The sequence below is a fragment of the Macaca mulatta genome, chromosome 2 (assembly GCF_049350105.2).
Source record: "Macaca mulatta isolate MMU2019108-1 chromosome 2, T2T-MMU8v2.0, whole genome shotgun sequence".
Taxonomy (NCBI): Eukaryota; Metazoa; Chordata; class Mammalia; order Primates; family Cercopithecidae; genus Macaca; species Macaca mulatta.
Genome location: NC_133407.1, coordinates 20304232 through 20324562, shown reverse-complemented (window position 1 = coordinate 20324562; position 20331 = coordinate 20304232). Strand labels below are relative to the sequence as shown.

The following is a 20331-nucleotide window of genomic DNA, read 5'->3' as shown; positions in this document are numbered from 1 at the left end:
GAATGATTATTTCCCCTTAATCTTTGCTTTTAAGTCCCCAGAAATCAACACCTTTATAAATTTATCCCGCAGATATTTGGTGAGTGGCTTTTATGTCTTAGGCACTGGGAGAAATGCTAGGTGAGGGGCTTTGGCATTTGTGAGTCTTTGGGTCTCCAGCTTACTGGCCACCATATGATATGGAGCTGAACTATATATATAGAACCATATCCAGAGAAATTGTCACTGTCACACCTGCAGTAGCATAACACATGGGTCTTCAAAGAAAGAAGGCCTGGCATGAGTGTTGAGAGCTGAAGCATTAAGAACTAAGGGATTTTCAGCCAGAGAAGGCAAAAGCAAAGAAGAGCAGATTACAACAGGCAAAGAATAGGCAAATAGCAATATGGGGTAATCCTGGTAAAGTAGTAGGCTGCTTCCTGTGCTTGGATTTTCATGTATTCTCATCCAGTTCTGTTGCTTGTATGATCTTATTCTATGGGCAATGAGAGAACCATTGCAGGTCTTTGTATGAATTATGACAGTGTTTTTGAGTAGCAAGAGGCAGGAACCAACTGAAACAAAACATGGGAAACAACGAGCAAGTGTTCTTTTAGACTAGATTGCATGCAGGTTGATTGTCTTGGAATATAATCCCAGGAAGCAGGAGTGAGGAAGAGGGAAGAGGAAAAGAGGGAAGGACAGAAAGACAATACATGAATGTATCATTAAGTTTCCTACTTCACAGGTGACTGGTGCAGTTTACCATGAGACCTTTGCAGGAATCTTTAAAATGTGTTTCAAGACTGTCTGCCTAGGGAATTAAAAAATGGCACACATTTATCCATTGGATTCCATTCACTATTAATCAAGGTAGTCCCGCCGCCATTAACTTCCCCTGCACTTCTAGATTGTATATGAACGACTACTGAGAGGGTCCCTGTGCATGATCCATGGTGTAGTGTCAGAGAAGCAAGTGAGAAGTACAACGCTGAGGCAAGGTGCTGTCAAGTTGCACCTACATGAAGAAGGTTGAAGGAAGCTTGAAAAGAACTTGCCCCACTTATAAGAGTTGGGGCCAAGAGTATTTGAAGTGGTACACAAGAGGTGTCCTATATATGTCTGTTGTGGCTCAACGAAGAGCAAAGACACAGAAAGGCAGATATAGAGCTGAGCCTCACAGAAACTGCAACTGGAAACACAAAATTCTTCTGGACTTTCTCAGTCTTGAGTCTCTATATCTCTTTGGTTGGGCTTCACCCTTTTTCTCTCCCTATAGGTAGCTTTCACTACATGGCAAAAACTAGTCTCTTAATGACTTCTGCACATTTTGCATTTAACAATTGCAGACTCAGAATACAAACTGACATGCTTAGACTCACATCTATAATTTCTAGGACACAGTTTCATCAGCCTTTCATAGACCAGGTATCCATTTTTGGACCATGAATATGGGTAAAGATAGATGGCATGTAAGGACATGAGGACACTGGTAGAAGCCATATAATAAAGCAGGGGAAGAACAGAAGAGCAAGATGCCAACCGGACAATACCAGAAATGTGTATCTCATGTCCTGAGTTAAGGAAACATCTCTTAAAGCATATAGAACCTGAAAGTACCTACAGCAAATAACCAGAAAAGACAAAAATAGTGTCAGAATTAAGGCAGGAGTTAGGGACAAGGAAAAGAACAAAAATGGTATTAATAAAGAATAATTGATGGGCCATGTGACCCACTTTAGTTTTACATGGTGCCCTTACATTCTCCATTAACAGGAATTTGTGCAACAAGCATTTATGATGTCACATCCTGTGAGAAATGTAGGGGATTACCATAGCACATAAGACACAATCTTTCTCCTCAAAATGCAGATAGTCATGTGACTTAGCAACAAACAGTAATACCCTATTTTTATAGGATATCTTTCATCTACACCTTGAAATCCCTGGCTCCATGACACAGAATCAGATTAATAGAAGGTAACATTAACACTCTTCTTTACTGAAGGTCAAGGCCTGAGTTCTTTGGGATGTTTTCATTTGGACTTAATGCTCCATGTCCAACTGGTAAAGATACCAGAATCAGTGATGTGGGATTGTTTTGTTTGAGCATAGCACTTGGAAGAAAGCATTGAAACTTGATAGCAATACTCAACATTATATTTTTTTTCTTGTATCTCGTTTGGCTCCAAATAGTAGTGAATAATCTAGCTATTTTAACCCTATTCACAGGGCATGACAGTAATCCCACACCTATTCTACATGGTAAAAGCTTTGCCAATGAGGACTCCATTTGCCTTTCTCTTGTTGAAAATCTAATTATTCTTTAAGACCTACTTCAAACATAAGCATGTATATAAAGTCTTGTGAAAGTCAAATTAATTTCTCCATTCTTTGGGCTCCCATATCATCACCTATCAGTTGAATTGTAATTATTTTTTCATATGTTTTTCTTTCTCCCTCTAGACTTTGAGTTCCTTAAAGGCAGAAACCTCATCTTACTGATCTTTATTTTCCCAGGATTCAATACAGTGCATGGCATATAGAAAGTTCTCTGATCTGAAGGAGGAATGGTGCTGAATTAAGACATTTGTCCTTTTTCAGATTAGCAGGGTGGAGATACTTGGTGTTAAGTCACTTAAGTTTTCATAACTTTGTTTCCTCCAAATGAGCAAAAGATCTCTGACATGTTTTCAGTGCAGTTGACCCACTAACTGGTATGCCACTGATGTTTCAGGCTTGGTGTACAACAAAAAGCAGTCCCGTGTTTTGTTCGTCAGTTCCTATGAGAAATTCTACAGAGAATCATAGCACCCACACAAAGCCAAAATAGGAGAAATCCAACATAAGTCCTATCATAGTATTATTATTACTTTTAAAAATTATTTCTTTTCTAGGAACAGAGCCTCTGACCCCAGAGAATATTGTGGTCTGTCTCAAAGGAGGCCATGCAGAAAACCATACACAGTAAAAACAAAACATAAAATATAGAAAGCCTTCTGCAGAGGTGAGAGGTGATATTTCACACTTTTTTTTTTCTCACCTGATAAATGATAGGGCACACTGCTAAATCTCCTTTGTTCATTTGAAGGTTGTTTCACATAATACTGATTTAAACCCATTGTTGTCTAGATTTCAGTCCTGAAGGCAGAGTAGCTCTGAATAAAAATTTTTAAAAACTACATATCACGTAATAATAGTTTGAAAGAACAGTTTTTCAAAAGTGAAAATAGAGAGGATAATCATCATAGTAATAATAGCTACAGTTTAAGAATCGCCTACTAGCCGGGCGCGGTGGCTCACGCCTGTAATCCCAGCACTTTGGGAGGCCGAGGCGGGTGGATCACAAGGTTAGGAGATCAAGACCATCCTGGTGAACACAGTGAAACCCCATTTCTACTAAAAATACAAAAAATTAGCCGTGCGTGGTGGTGGGTTCCTGTAGTCCCAACTACTCGAGAGGCTAAGGCAGGAGAATGGCATGAACCTGGGAGGCGGAGGTTGCAGTGAGCCGAGATCCCCTACTGCACTCCAACCTGGGCGACAGAGCCAGACTTTGTCTCAAAAAAAAAAAAAAAAAATGGCCTACTGTGTGCTGGACACCACTGTCAGTGTTTGTAATAGTGCATTGTTAAGGCTCAAATCAATCATGCAGAGGTAGGTTATATTTTTACAGATGAAAAAATTGAGGCTCAGGAGGATAAATAATTTCCCAAATGTTACATTAAAAGTAGCAGAGCAGTTATGTCTATATATACAACAACATGAATGAATCTCATAGCCATGAAGTTGAGCAAAAAAAGTCAGATAGGAAAGACTATGCACTGTATAGTTACATTTATATAAAGATCAAAAACAGGCAAAACTAATCAATGCTCAGAAAAGTTATGAAAGTAGTTACTTTTGTGGAGAGATGTTTTACTAAGAGGAGATAAAAAGGAACCTTCTGGATGACTAGAAATGTTCTATATTTTGACAGAACATTATTTGGGGTGGTAGTTCAAAGTGTATAAATATGTAAATACTCACTTAGCTGCACAAAGATTTGTAGTCTTTACTGTATGTAAGTTACATCTCAGTTTAAAAAGTTAAGTAAAGTAGGGGAGAAAAATGAGTTTAGCTCTGTGTATTGGGCCATTCTCACATTGCTCTAAAGAAATACAAAGACTGGATAATTTATACCAAAAAGAAGTGTAATTGGCTCACAGTTCTGTAGGTTGGACAGGAAGCATGACGCTGGTATCTGCCTGGCTTCTGGGGAGGCTTCAGGAAACTTACAATCATGGTGGAAGGTGAAGGAGGAGCAGGCATGTCACATGGCTGGAACAGGAGTGGGAGAGAAAGGAGGGGCCACACACTTTTAAACAGATCTCACAAGATCTCATTCACTATCGCAAGGACAGTACCAAGAGGATGGTGCTAAACCGTTCATGAGAAATCTGCTCCCATGATCCAATCACCTCCCAACAGGCCCCACCTCAAATATAAGGGATTACATTCAGCATGAGATTTGGGTGAGTACATACATCCAAACTATATCACTCTGTCTAGTTCCAGTGGTCCTAGTGATACCTAGATACTTTATCTGCAATTAGTTTCAAGTTTTTATATTAACTACAAACTCTTACCCATTTTTCCAGGATAGCCGAAAGAAGTCTTTACAGATAATTTAATAAACAACTGTATGTAAGTTAATGTAGCAGAAATTGCAGATTACAAGGAGGTTGGTTATGAAAAGTTGATATAGTAATCTGGGACTAAGTTTATAGTTTTGTGAACCTTGCTAAAAGAAGGGGTTTGAATTTTATTTATATAGGGAACTACTGAGGATGTATATATGTATGCATTTGTTTCAACTGGCAAGTTAGATAGTATATATTTATAGTATACATTATGATGTTTTAAAATACATATTGTAGAATGACAAAATAAAGCTATTTAACATATGCATTACTCCACATACTTACCATTTTTTTTGTAATGGGAATACTTAAAATCTATTAGAGAGTGGCAATTTTCAAATAGATAATATATTGTTACTAACTGAAGTGATCATGATGTACAGTAGATCTCTTGAACTTATTCCTCCTGTCTAACTGAAATTTTCTATTTTTTTTTAATTAACATTTCCCCAAGGTCCCCAAACCCCTAGCTTCTGGTTACTGCCATTTTACTCTCTGTTTCTATAAGTTTGACTTTTTCACACTGCACCTGTAAATAAGATCATGCGGTATTTTTCTTTCTGTGCCAGGCTTATTTCACAGAAGAGTCTTTCAAAATTGAAGGACACATAATATCCTTCAGATTCATCCATGTTGTTGCAAATGACAGATTTTCTCTTTTTAGAGCTGAACAGTATTCCATTGTGTGTATATATACCATGTTTTCTTTATCCATTTGTCTATTGATGGACACTGAGGTTGATTTCATATCTTGGCTATTGTGAATTATGCTGCAATAAAACATGGGAGTGCAGATATCTCTTTAGCATGTTGATTTCATATCCTTTGAATATATACCCAGTAGTGGGACTGCTGGATCATATGGTAGTTCTGTTCTTAAGTTTCTGGGGTGCCTCCAGACTGTTTTCCATAATGGCTGTACTAATTTACATTTCCATCAGCAGTGTCTAAGTGTTCTCTTTTCTCTATATTGTCACTAATGCTTTATTATCTTCCTGTATTTCTGCTATTCTAACAGATCTTAAGTGATACCTCATTGTGATTTTAATTTGAATTTCCCCGATGATTAATGATGTTGAACATATTTTCACATACTTATCATTTATATGTCTCCTTTTGAGAAATGCCTATTAAGGTCCTTTGCCCATTTTTAAATTTTTTTTTTTTTTTTTCTTGCTATGCAGTTGTTTGAATTCCTTATATATTTTGGATGTCAGCTCCTTATCATTTGTATGGTTTGCAAATATATTCTCCCATTCTATAGGTTGTCTCTTACTGGGAATTTTATATAAGAAATTTTAGAATCATATTTGCTGTTGTGGGTGAAATGGATTAGAGAGAATAAGCGGGAGGAAGAAATGCCTAGGAACAGAGAGGCAATTCAGAACTATTACAATAATATCAGCAAAAATGGGCAGATCTTGGACTAAGAGTTATGACTCTGATTGGCAGATGAAATAAAGATATATTAAGGAAGGAGAACTGACTAGATGTTTTGATCAATCAGATGTAGAGAATGAGGGACAGTCAGGAGCTGATTGAAGTGAATAGGTGAACTGAGTCAGATTAAAACAGGCCCTATTCAACAGCCAGGAAAACAGGGACAAAGTATTTTATTCTGGTGAGAGGCTAACACTAGTCAGGTTCTCAGGGCTCTAGTGAAGTGATTTGGGATTCAGGGAATAATTGTAGTCCTTGTAAAAAATCTCAATGCTTTTATCAGTTGAACTGTATCTCCCAAAATTCTTGTGTTGAAGTCCTAGCCCCTAGCACCTCAGAATGTGACTGAATTTGGAGATAGGGTTTTAAAAGAGGTAGTTTAGACAAAATGAGGCCATTAAGATATTCATTAGAGTGGGTCCCAATCCAGCATGGCTGGTGTCCTTACAAGAAGACATTAGGACACACAGCTACACAGAGGGAAGACCATGTGAAGACACAGGAGAAGATGCCATATACAAATCAAGAAGAGAGGCCTCGGGAGAAGCAACTCTGCCAACATTTTTGATCTGAGACTTCTAGCCTGCAATTGTGAGAAAATATTTCTGTTGTTTAAGCTACCCAGACTGTGGCACTTCATTATGACAACCCTAGCAAATACTACAAATGTCAACATGGACCTAAGTCCTTTTAAACCAGAGAAGGCACAAGCCATGTGAACTGGGTGCTAAATAATACAGCTCAGAAAGTAGGCAGGGCCACCAGGGACCCTTGGTTAGTGATCTTCTGGCCAAGAAGTACTTCTCAATCCTATCCTCTGGTAGAGATGGGGCGTCTAATATTCTTTCAAGTTTGATTCTTATTGACTCAAGTTTGATTCTTATTGACTCAAGTTTGAAATCTCATTGACTTCAAGTTTGATTCTTATCTGTAGCAGAGCCAAGCTACAGATGAAAAGCCTTTAATTCTGATGCTAAGAAGAGGCAGAAGCAAGCAGGTGCTGACTGACAATCTCAATTTCAAAAAATAACTAACTGCATATCAACATATAGCATAAACGAATGTTAGATCCAGTCGGAATTGACTCAAAAATAATTAAGATATTTGTTTCTACTTGCACATTCCTTTGCCTTCACATGCAAAGAGAAATTCACTGTGGTTCAACTGCTGTTATTACCCTGCATTACTGCAAATTTCTCTGAACTGATCTTTCTGTTTCATTATCGCCACTCTTAGCCCCCAATAATGAGGATCAAGGGCAGATCATTTTAGGCATGAATAGGCACATTGCCATGATTTTCTCATTTGTCTGTACATATTTGCCAAAAAAAGGAATTATCCAGATATCTTGACTCTTTATCCTAGTCTCCTAAATCCAATTTCAAAGGGTAGATTCTTCCTTTGCAATTACCCTCACATCCATCCTTTTACATTTTTATATATCCCAGTTCCAGCTCTTTTCAGATCTTGCCTAAACCAGTACAATAGTCCCCTTACTTTTCTGCTTGATTTTTAGCTCTTTCCTCGCTACCTAAATTCATCCTGCACAAAACTTTTATAAAACACCTTTAGAAAATGTTGACCACAATGCTCTTTTCCTATATATTAACCTTCAACAGATTCTGGTTGCTTATTCAAACACATTCAAACACCTCTGTCTTTAAGACTGTGGGAATCTGGCCTTTTCTAGCCAATGCATAACTGCCCTAGCTTCCCAAATCCTCAAATGCATTGAAGTAGTTTCAAGCATTGCCCAGCACATGCCTGCCACACAGCCCGGTGCTTCCTGCCACACAGCCGGGTGCTTCCCACCCCTGTGCTTTTGTTCATTTGGTTCCATTCCTTAGCCTGCACTCTGCCATGCTCCACCATGCTCCTTCAAGAACAGTTCAAATCCCAGACGCTTTTGCTCTCATTTTTCTCCCAGCATGAGATGCCCTTTTTTCTGTCTACTCATTCTACCCATCTTTCAAGGCGAAGCATAACTTCTAACTTACCTTTGAAGTCTTTCCTAACCATTGCGGCATTCAATCCTTTGCGAAAGGCTTTTGTGGGGTCACCAGTTACCAGATGTTGTCTGAGCTCTAGGGATCACAATTGGGTAAGACACTGTTCCTAATTTCCAGGATGATATCCTCTCCTCTTTCCTTGAGCTCCTGTTGCAGTTACGACCCAAAGAATTGCCTATTAATAATGCAATGCCTCAGGAAATTTCTTCTGTTTTTAATTGCCAATTACATTTGCTTAACTTAAAAAAAGACTTATCTTCCCTAGTTATAGATTGTAAAGACTCAGTTTCCCCCCAAATTATCTAGTTTAACATGGGAATAGAGAGAGATATACTATATGTATCAGGCATTGGGCTGCTATTTTTGCTAGTGCTTCTCCTGGTGTGATACGTCTAACAGTTCACTCTATGGGGTACACAAAACCCATGATATTACAGATACTGTTGCTTAGGATAAGGCTAAAGTAAATAGCGCCTAGTTAACTGTTTTTAAAAAGTGAGTTGATTTAAAAACAAATGTTAAATAGTAATGTTTCCAGTGATAGCTCTGGCAAAAATGGTAGAAGTGGTCCTTTAATGTCTTTCAAAGGCGTTATATGATATCACATTTATTCCTCAGAACAGTCTTTCAAATTGGAAACCAAAGTCCAGAAAAATGATAGAACTTACTCAAGTCGCTAACAGATCAAACTTTCCCCCTTTACCATAATACCCTTTTGCATATAGAAAGATTTAGTTTAATACTTGAATATGGGTGTCCGACCCGTGTTTTAATACTCCATCTCCTCAAAAAGATTTGCTTTAGCTTTCTAAATCAAATCCTTCACCTTCAGAAGAATAAAAGAGGCACACCAGAGTCATTCTGGTGTATTTCTAAGCACATTTACAAAACATACAAGGAAAAGGACCTGATTCCCCGGCTGGGTGAGTGAAACGTTAATTCTTCACCTTGGCACCTCAACCTACAGCTGTAATAAGGGCCGTTATGCCCAAATAGGCCCTTAAACGGAAGACCTGCTAAGCAGAGACCCACTTTCCCAGCCCCGCTCAACTGCCTCAGCTTTTCTGCCAACTGACCAGGCGGAAGCAGCAGCAGGGGAGGAGGGACTGCAGGTAGGTGGGGAGGGGATCATTTTGAAAGCCCTAAATCCCTTGCAGGGAAGAAGCAGCTGCTCCTTGTTTTTCTAAACATCTGTCCCATCTGTCCCAGGCCACACCTCACCCTTTGGTGGCTCGAGCCAGTTAAACGTGAATTTGACAAGAAAGCCCTTCTGAAGGCTGGTTTGTGAGTGGAAATGAACCTAAGTGCCACCTAGAAAGTTTCTTCTACTGACAAGACGTTAGTAGGGGGTCTTCAGCGGGACGGCTATTACCTTCCTTCATTTTATTCTCACAAAACACAGCTTTTACTGATAGAGGCGGGATTTGTAACGTCACCCAAATCAGACTGTACGCCCTGGGGATATTATTTCACAACATGAGGTACTTCTAGAGCCCACATTTTAACCCCTAGGAGAGCCACAGCCTAATTGGAAGGAGAAATAACGATATTGCACACACCATACCGCCTTTACGGTAGAACAAGCTGTGCACATCTAGTGCCTGTGGCGTTTATCACATTTTTCAGCGTGTGGCTTTTATTTGTCTCCTCTGCCACACTGCTCCTTGAGAACAGGGACGTTATTTTTATTGTTATTTTCCCCTCGTATTCAGAACCGTGGCTGGAACTTGGTAGGCATGAAATAGATATTTATGAATGAATGAACGTTAACGAAGAAAAGAAAAGGAACTGAATGATTCATTTGGTTCTCCGAAGGCGGGTGTGAGGGGCGGGGCTCGGACTTTGACCCAGTTACCGAGTGAGGCGCAGTCCCAAAGTCCTGCAGGTCCGGCTCCAGTCACCGCAGACCCGGGTCTACAACCGGTGCTCAGGCCTCCCGAAGCGAGCCTGCGCGCGTCCTGCACGGTCCCGCCCCGAAGGAGCGCAGCCACGCCCCCTTCTCTGGTCATTCCCTCTGCGAAGTCAGTTCCACTCTAGTTACAGGATTGGGGCGGGGCCGGCAGAGCGCAGGCGCAACGGGCGGCGGAAGTAGGAACCTGGGAAGGAAGAGAGAACGGGGCCTGGCTGTGCTATGCCAAGGGCCCACGTTTCTGTTGTGGGAAGCTCCAGGAGGTCGCACGTGCGTCCGAGCCCAAGCCCCTCCCCTCCACTCCCCTCCCCGCTTGCCCCGGAGCCGCCAAACGGCCGGCTTCTTCTCGGCCCGCCGAGATGGCGCTCGACCCCGCAGGTACCCGGGCGGGAAACGGGGTTTGCCGAGGGGCTTTGCCCTGGGTCTCACTCCGCGGGCCGTGCGGGCTGGAGACCGACCTGGGAAAGGTGCAGAGCTTTGGGTGGCATTGCTTCCACCAGCGTCTCCTCACGCTCGGCGTCTGCTTCACCCAGTCTTAGGTCATCTTCTCACTTGTTGGGGGTTATGGTTAGCTGAGGTTGCTTTTGTTGTCTAAACTCTCATGCATTGTGGTTTCTTACTTAACGCGACTCGTCTCTTCATTGTCACCCTCTTTTCGCCCCTTAAGGGCACAGACTCATTTAATGTATGGTGCAGACACTCTGGCCCCAGAAAAATTTTTATATTTGTTCTGGCGCACAGTTTTACATTTCTGTTTGGGAGTTCATGGACCCCGAGTTCATCCTTGTAACCCAACTTAAAAACACATTTCAAAGGATCCATCACTATGGCAAGAGTCAGTTTCTTTGGGAAGGATCTTCAAAGTCTTGAATGTTGTTTTAATCTCCTTGCTTCCAACCACTTCCGTTTGCAGCAATAGTTTACGTCCCCTCGAATTCCCGTCCTTGTGAAAGGTGACCTGCAGTATCTTTGCTTTAGGCTATTCTTGCAAGGGAATAGATAACCAACAGGAGGGAATGGTAATTGGTCTAGTCCATTTCTTTCATTTTCTGGATACAAAAAGTCAAAACATTGAGAGGTGAAATGGCGTCAAACTTGGGAGATTCAGAAATGGGAAATGCTCTTTCGGAGACTTCAAGGAGCATGAAAAATATATGTAGCACAGAAATAATGTTTTAATTGAACACGTTATTACCATGCTAAGTGTTCTCTGTTATCCAACAGTATGTGATATGGTAGGTTCCTTTAGCTCCATTTTACAGATTAGGAAACCGAGGCGAAGAGAAGTTAAGTGACTAGTCCAGCAGGTAGTGGTAGATCAGGGAATACTCTAATTTGAAGCATAGAGGAGTTTTGGAACACAATGATCATGTTCATTTTGGACTAGGTGATTATGAAACAGCAGTTGATCTGGGCTTTGAGGGATGGAATTTCCAGTGTTTGGAACTGGAGAAGAGCAGCTCCATGAGCAAAGGTTTAGATAATAAAGTGCACTGTGCGATGCTTGGTTTCAGGATGACTACTATGATTTCGTTCTTGAAGGTAGAAGGGGTAGGGTGTAAGTGAGGGGTGAGTAAGGAAGGTTCAGGTTTAGTCCCATATAATTTATGGCATTTATTTTTTTATTTTTTTATTTTTTTTATTTTAGTGGGACGGAGTCTCACTCTGTAGCCCAGGCTGGAGTGCAGTGGCTCGATCTCGTCTCACTGCAACCTCCGCCTGCTGGGTTCAAGCAATTCTCCCACCACAGCCTCCCGAGTAGCTGGGATTACAGGCACCCGCCACCACGCCCGGCTAATTTTTGTATTTTTAGTAGAAATGGGGTTTTGCCATGATGGCCAGGCTGGCCTGGAACTCCTGACCTCAAGTGATCCGCCTGCCTCGGCCTCCCAAAGTGCTGGGATAATAGGTGTGAGGCACCACACCCAGCCTAATTATGGTATTTCTGAACTTGAAGTGACATATAAAGTCATCTCATATAGATGAGGAGATTGAGACTGAGAGAGGTTAAAGATTTCCATATATCTATAATTTTTGAATTTAGACAAGGAAATTTGGGAGAAAAATCTTCATACTTGCTGTCTTCACTTGCTTACCTTCCAGTTACTCATAAGCCACTCCAATCTTGTGTTGTACCCAAGGCTGCACAGCTAGTTGCTGGTTGAATCAAGTCTGGTTAGAACCTAGGTAATTTCATTTCCAGTCCAGCGCTGTAGACCATGCCACCTTTTGAGTATTGATTAAACAAAGACTTGTTGAGTGTCTGGTATATGGCCCGTATTGTTCTGGGCCCTAGGGAACAGTAGTATATAGGACAAACAAAATCCCTGCTTCAATAAAGCTTATCTAGTGGTAGAAAAAGACAATTAACACCCCCTTCTCCTTCTACACAGACACGTGCGTGGGCACACACACACACACACACATTTTTACAGATTGTGATAAACATGAAGAAAATAATGTCATGTGGTAGATGGTGAAGAGATTAGTCAGTGAAGAGCTTTATGAAGAAGTGTCATTTGAATTGGAATCTGAGGGATGAGAGGAAGCTAGGCAAAGTGTGCTAGGCCATCAAGTAGCAAATATTTAACTTGAATGTGGGTCAGAGTGTGGAGGGGATCCATAAGGAAATATACTAGGAAAGTGGGTGGTAGCTAAATGCCTAGATATTGCAGAGGCTGCAAGGCCTCAAAGGCTGGCTGTGATAATAAAACATTTGGATTATTTCTAATGTCATCAAACGCCTTTAGAATCTTTTAAAGAGGGCAGTAACATAATTTGTGTGTTTATTACCCTGACTACAGTGGTAGCATGCATTGTAGAGGGGTCAGGTAATAAGTGGCAGAAGGGAGACAGGTTAAGAGATGGGAGCAGTAGTCCAGGCCAAATATGTTTGTATCTTAGCCAAAGATGGTAATAGAAAGATGGACAGAAATATACAGCATCATGAGGAGAAATTGACAGGACCTGCTGTTGCATTGAATAAGGATGGTGAGAGAAAGGGAGGAAATAGCATCTGGGCACCGTGGCTCATGCCCATAATCCCAACGCTTTGGGAGGCCGAGGCAGGCGGATTGCATGAGCTCAGGAGTTCGAGACCACCTGGGCAACATGTTGAAAAGTCGTCTCTCCTAAAATACAAAAAAATTAGCCAGGCGTGGTGGTGCACACCTATAGTCCCAGCTACTCGGGAGGCTGAGGCATGAGAATTTGAGCCTGGAAGGCAGCGGTTGCAGTGAGCCGAGATTGCGCCACTGCACTCCAGCTTGGGCCACAGAGTGAGACTTTGTCTCAAAAAAAAAAAAAAGGAAATAGGGATAATTCATCTCCAAACAAACAAACAAACAAAAACAAGAAAGGGGGGAAATAGGGATAATTCCAGTTTTTTTTACGTCAGCAGCTGGGTGGAAGGTCATGGTCGAATCTAACAATGTGATTATTGGAAACTTCATCAAAGGAAGGAATGGAAGCCATGGAAAGTAAAAAAGTGGAGTCAGCAAGTAGGAAGATTCTTTTTTCCCCCTAAATTGTTTTGTCTGTCTAAATTCCAGAATAAAGTGTATGGAAGCCAGTTTTTTTGTTTGTTTGTTTTGTTTTTTGTTTTGTTTTTAAATTTCGTGTTTATTTGGTTCGTACGTTGAAGCTTAGTTTCACATTTTGATGTTTTACTGCTTTGTACAGCCCACGATGGTATTTGCCCATATTGAGTAAATGACTAATAGATACACCAAATGAGGTTTGTTTAGCAAAATCTGTTTTCCTATTGGTGTATTTTGTATTTTCTGTGATCTTTATAGAAGCTTGATTTTCATTTGGCAGGAACTTTTAATTAACTTTGTAGGGTCTCTGTTTTCCTCAAGAAACTGTGAACCCAACGATGAAATGCAGGTTACAGGCTTACAGGTAGTTTTAGTTACACTGTTTTCCTTTTTGTTAATGTAGCAGTAATAACACTCTTTGCTTATTGCCACGTTCTGGACAAATTTTCAGACATGATTTTATTCTCAGATGATGGTCCATAGAAACCTGCACCTGATAAATCTGATTTTTCACTTTCTCTATCAACTAGAAGTAATTCCTTTCTCCCTTCTTTGACCTTTCCCCATTTTAGTTAGGTTCTCTTCCCTGTGTCAACATGGATTCCTTCTCTACTTATGCAGGATGGGGCATGGCAGCCTAAGGGAAGTTTCCTTAATCAGGTATGTGTGTGTCCCTGTGTCCTTCTATTGCTGTTTTCTTCCGGGGACCTAATAAAAGGAGGAAATGGGACAGAGATAGGGTTTAGGGGGTGGAAAGTGGGGTCACGGATTTCATGACATTCTATGAGAAGGTGTTTAAGGTATATGTGTCTTGGGAGGATTTCATTATGGATATTCTTGGAGCATTTGGGTTTCAGTACTCCAAGTGGGGGTTCTTTTAGTGGTTCCTGTGGGAATGTAGGTAAATTAGCTTTAGGGGTACAGGCACAGTACTAGCACTTACATTTACTAGAAAATTTTACTTTTTAAGTTAGACATCTAAACAAACTTGAAGAATCTTTTTTGAGAATTGTGTGTTTAATATGTAAAAGGTTGTGGAGTTGATTAGAAAAATATTTTGTTTTTTATTTTTGTTTTGATGGGGTTTTGCCGTGTTGCTCAGGCTGGTCTTGAACTCCTGGGCTCAAGTGCTCTGCCTGCCTTGGCCTCCCAAAGTGCTGGGATTATAGGCATAAGCCACTTTGCCTGGCCTATAAGAAAAATTTTGATTTTATTATTGCCTCTATATCTCTAGAGTATCTTCTTAGACATAAATTACATTGGTGGCTCAGAACAAAAGAAAAAAGACTTGTTTAACATCTACATTTTGTATATTTATAAATTAAAAGTGTATTTGCCATAGAAAATACATTATTTTTGTCTCATTAGATTAACAACTCTCTGATGGTTGCTCTGTGAAATTTGAAAAACACAGCCTTAAGCAAAGACCATAAGAAAGAAAAATTGAGATCAAAGAGGAGTGTGTGCCATGGCAGTGGGGTGGGGGTTGGGATTTCAGTTCTGAAGCATGAAGTGACCTGTAAACCATTTCAAGGATTTTGAATTTTATACTAAGAACAATGGGAAGACACTGTAAGCTTTTAGGTAAGGCAGTGACAAACAGAACTCTCTTCACTTTGTGTTGATCTGACTTTTCTTTAGATCAAGAATAACCTTGATCTCAGCTACATATGGCATACGTGATGTGTCTTTCCAGAGTATCCCATCTGGAGGCACATGGTATCTGTTTCTCATAGGTGATGTTAATTTTGATTGCCCACTGAAGGTTTTGCCCTGTTTTGTTGTGTATTTTCTCTGTTTTGCAATTAATAACTAATCTGTGGGAAGGTTAAGACCTTGTAAATATTTGCTTCTCAGCAAATATTTCCCTTTGATTTAGGGTTCTTTTTTTTTTTTTAACCTGATTCAGTCTTTCCCATAATGGTTGCAAAATAATGATTTTCTACCTCCAGCACACTCCCTTCACATTTACTAGATGGTTGTTGACATTTTACTGTAAGCAAGAGATTGCTTTGTTTCATTTTCATTTATTTGTGAATTTATTATTGGTATTTTTGGTAAGGACTCATGAATTCCTGTATTTTCAATGGTTTATACTCTTTTAATGTACATAATTATTTTTTGTGCTCGAGTTTCCCCAGATTTGGCCAGAGTTCCCTTCAAACTAGCTTCTGGATGTTTGTCATGTGCTGTCACCATTTTTTTGAGCATTTTCTTTTTATTCCCTCATACAAGATATCACTGCTTCATCTTGTACCTACCCTGGCCAATCCGTAGAATTACTTATTTCTCTGAGAAGCCCTGGTTCCTTTTAGATGGGCACAGTATTAGAGAGTAAGAGCTGGTCACTAGAACAGAATATAATTTGGGTGATTTATTAATGGATTGCCTTTAGGAAAAAAAAAAAAAAAAAAAAAACGAACCCTGTAACAGAGTAAGGAAAATAGGAGAGGGAAGGGGAAAAATCTGAGCAAGGGTGTGGTTTCAGGTCTTAGCCTAATCAGCTCTGATGTACCACATGGTACATACAGTTTATTGTGCCTTGGAGGCAAGGGAGCTGGGCTTTCATGCCACTTTTCAGTCATTGGTAACTGCAGGAGTTGGGAGAGGGACAGCAGCAAGGAAAACAGCAAAGGGCTACCATGGCCAGGGGCAGTCCTAATAAGGTTGCAGGTATGAATGCTCCAACATTCTCTGCTGCAGGAGGGATACCAGCTCTGTCCTAAAAATAATTTATCTGAATCTATTAGGAATCTTAGGACAGTGAGATTTCAGATTGTGACAGGTCAGATAGGAATGGGTATTTGCACACATGTGTACATACACACAGGTGTGTGTACTGCATCCAGTAAAGTGTCACAGGTTGTGGTTAACAAGTTTGAATAACACTGGCTTAAGATATACCTAAGGTAGGCTAAGCTGTACTTTTTTTGTTGTTTTCTAGGCCATCGTATGTACTGTTCTCTCTAGAATTTCCCCCGTCTTCCCTACCCCCAAGTCTACCGAATTCTTGTTCATTCCCACAACTCAATTTAAAATCAGTTTCTTAGGGGGCTTTTCCTGATTGCTACCACCTCCAGTTAAAAATTTTTTGTTAAGGTTTAGGATTAAAAACGCCACCAAAATATCGTATTTTAGATATAAAGTCCTTTTCTTTGATGAATAAAAGGAAACCTACAGATATGATGTGCCTATATGTAACAAATAATTGGAGAAATAAAGAAAAACATGACTTGAAGAATAGGAATATTCTACCTGTGTAATATTTTTCATACAAATCCACCTCTTTAAATTCGTTAGAGACTAGGTAAAAGGATAGGTCAGTTAATTTCACCTAGATTATAGAGGGTTGGCCACCTACTCCCAGGGAGGCAGTGTACTGTTGTGGAATCAACACCGAATTTGGGAGTTAGTAAGCCTGACTTATTGTTTCAGACTTTGTCATTAACCTGTCCTTAATGACATAATATGAGATTTGAATATGAAGTAGGGAAAGAGATATCCGGTAATCGCTAAGGTTGTTTCAAACCTTAAACTTCTATGATTCTAAATATTAATACTTGTCCTAGGTCTCAAGGGGTTCTTGACGCCACACAGAAATAAATTCAAGATTATGTATTGTTGCCTGGATTAGTACCTTTTTTAATTTTTTGTTTGGGGTGTTAAAATCATATGTGTAAAATTCTATGTTTTTGATATCTGTAGATGTCAAAAATATGAGAAGTATTACCTTGTACTTGATATAAGTAGACCAAACAAAATTGTACTCAAATAAAACTATTGATACCCAAGTTAACATTCTCCCCCACAATCCCCTCTTCTATTTTTTGCATTTTTTCTTTTTTTTGAGACAGAGTCTTACTCTGTCGCCCAGGCTGGAGTGCTGTGGCTAGATCTCGGCTCACTGCAAGCTCCGCCTCTTGGGTTCACGTCATTCTCCTGCCTCAGCCTCCCAAGTAGCTGGGACTACAGGTGTCCGCCACCATGCCTGGCTAATTTTTTTTTTTGTATTTTTAGTAGAGACAGGGTTTCACTATGTTAACCAGGATGGTCTTGATCTCCTCTCATGATCCACCCGCCTTGGCCTCCCAAAGTGCTGGGATTACAGGTGTGAGCCACTGCGCCCAGCCTATTTTTGCATTTTTAAGTAAGAAGATTGAAGGAAAAAATTGTTAAAAATGTGGTGTTTACCATCCTGCATTGTGTTCTGCTAAAGAACTGTTACAGAGAGATTCTTACAGATCAAAAGATACGTTAATTACCTAAACATGACTAATTGGAATGTAGAGTGTCACATGTTTATGCTGCAGAATAAGGAACCTTGCTTGACTGATTCGTTATTGTATACACAATTCCTGGTGTGGTGATTGGTACATAATAGGTACATATGTATTTGTTTACAGTATATCCGTAACTATCAAACACTAAAAGTCTTTTAAATATATGTGTCATTTGTTAAGCATTACAACAATTTTATTGCATATTTACCGTATGCTAGGAGTTAGAGGGGATTACAAAGATGAGTTAGACGTGGTCTCTGACCTCATTAAACTTAACTGTTACTCGCAGTAGTTCTCAGTCTGGCTGCATATTATAATTATTTGGGGAGCCTTAAAAAATATCAATGCCTGGCTTTTACCCCAGCATTTCTGATTTAACTGGTCTGGGGTGCAGCCCAAGCATTAAGAATTTTGTACAGTCCTCTCAGGTGGTTCTTTGGTACAGCCAAGGTTGAGAGCTTCTGGTACCGAAATCTTTCTTAGTCTACTCAGGCTGCCATAATAAAATCTCGTAGACTGACTGAATGACCCACACAACGTAGACTGGGTGGCTTAAAAAACGTACATTAATTTTTTTACTATTCTAGAGTCTAGGAAATTCAAGACCAAGGGGCAGGCAGATTTGGTTGCTGGCAAGGACTCTTTTCCTGACTTGCAGATGGCAGCCTTCTCCCTGTGTGTTTACATGGTGGTGAGCGGGGAGGGATGGGGGAAGAGGAGGTTGGAGGAGGAGGAGGAGGAGAGAGGGAGGAGAGAGCCCTCTGCCTCTTATGAGGCCACTAATCCTATCGAATTAAGGCCTCACCTTTATGACCTCATTTGACCTTAATTACCTCTCAGAAGCACTATCTCCAGATACAGTCACATTGGGGGTTAGGGATTCAACATATGAATTTGGAGAATGGTAAACACAATTCAATTCATGCCAACCAGTGATCTAGCAGGAGAAGATTGCATATATAGTGTGATATGATGTGTTTAAGTCCTGGTGTGGTTATAGCAACAGAACGAGTGCAGGCAAAATCTTGGGGTTAGAGAAAGGAGAAATCACATTTTAGTGCTGAGGTCAGGAAGAACTTTGGGATGGAGAAATGTTGAATTGAGTTTTAAATAAGTAAACTTTGATAACAAAAAATAAGAGGTAGAAGATGGAAAACAAAGACCGAGATTGAACTAGAGTTTGGCTTTACCTGTTACTTGCTGGGTAATGCACGATTGCTTTGAGCTTTCTGAGTCTTAGTTTCTTTATACCTGCTTCTAAATGAGATGATGTTTGTAAACCAGTTCCATCCACCACCCTTTTCTTCTTTCTGTAAATACTATCGTGTTGCTTCTGTGTACTATATAGCTGTAAGCTGATTTTTCAGGTAAGAAGGGTAAAATAACCACTAGGTTGGCAAAATGAGAGTTTACATTGTAGAAAATTTAAGTTGGAATTGAGATGCTGGTGGGACTTAGAAACCACCAGTAGATAGTTGAAAATGTGGAGAGTTGGAGATAGAGAGGAGCACTGAGAACTCAGTATCATAAACACCATCTTTAAAGGTGGAACCTTGTGGGATTGCCCCAGGAGGATTAAGTGCAGATATTACCTTGAAAGTGTGTATACTTCTAATATTGTTACCATTGTTCAGGATATTTTTGAAACCCCTTTAAGATTTCCTTCCAGATTCTTCAGTACACTCATCTTAATATCCTCATTTTGGCAAATCTTTGTTCTGAAAGTTAATTTGAATTTAAGCCAAAGTTTAACCAGAGACAGTTTGGTGAAGGTGATAGATGATCATCCTGGGAAATGCTGCCTCTTCCCTTGTCTTGGTTTGTTTTGTGTTGCTATAAAGGAATACCTTAGGATGAGTAATTTGTAAAGAAAGGGGTGTATTTAGCTCACAGTTCTGCAAGCTGTACAGGAAGCATGGCATCTGCTTGGCTTCTGATGAGAGCATTTATGCTGTGTCAGAACATGGCAGAGAAGACCAAAGACGAAGCGAGCATGTGTGAAGAGGGACCAAACGTGAGAGGCATACTGACTTTTACAACAACCCAGTCTCTTGAGAACTAGTCAATTTCTCTGAGAACCAGCCCACTCTGAAGAACTAGTCCACTCTAGCAAGAGCAGGAATTCATTACTGCTAGAAGGACACAAAGTCATTCATGAGATGTCTGCCCTCATGACCCAAACACATCCCACTGGGCGCCACCTCCTTACACTGTCACACTGGAGATCAAATTTCAACATGAGATTTGGTGGGGGCAAACCATATTGCTCCCACCCCAAAACAGTTATATTATGGAACTGGTTTTCATGTTTACTTCAGATTAGCTCTGAAGCCATACCAAGAAAGATGATGTGATTTGAGCAAAGGCTGAGTCTTCGAAAGAAGTGAAAAATAAAATAATTCAATATAAAAATATAATATAAAAATAATTCTCCTATCCCATTATCAAAGTATTATATTTTCTTTATAGGAATTCTATGAAATATTGTAAGAT

At 40.1% G+C, this 20331-nt stretch overlaps 1 protein-coding gene across 5 annotated transcripts in view; it reads left to right on the top strand.

Moving 5' to 3' along the window:
- Positions 1–10171: 10171 nt before the first annotated feature.
- Positions 10172–20331, top strand: part of CMC1 (C-X9-C motif containing 1) — a 78872-nt gene continuing 68712 nt past the window's right edge. The window contains exons 1-2 of one of the 5 annotated variants that reach the window (XM_077990622.1): positions 10172–10289; positions 14131–14218. In XM_077990622.1, the coding sequence (XP_077846748.1) occupies positions 14181–14218 (38 nt within the window). In that variant the 5' untranslated portion in view covers positions 10172–10289; positions 14131–14180. Of the gene's footprint in view, positions 10398–14130; positions 14219–20331 lie in introns of all 5 variants that reach the window. The other 4 variants (XM_028843235.2, XM_028843237.2, XM_028843236.2 and 1 more) reach the window with 4 other exon arrangements.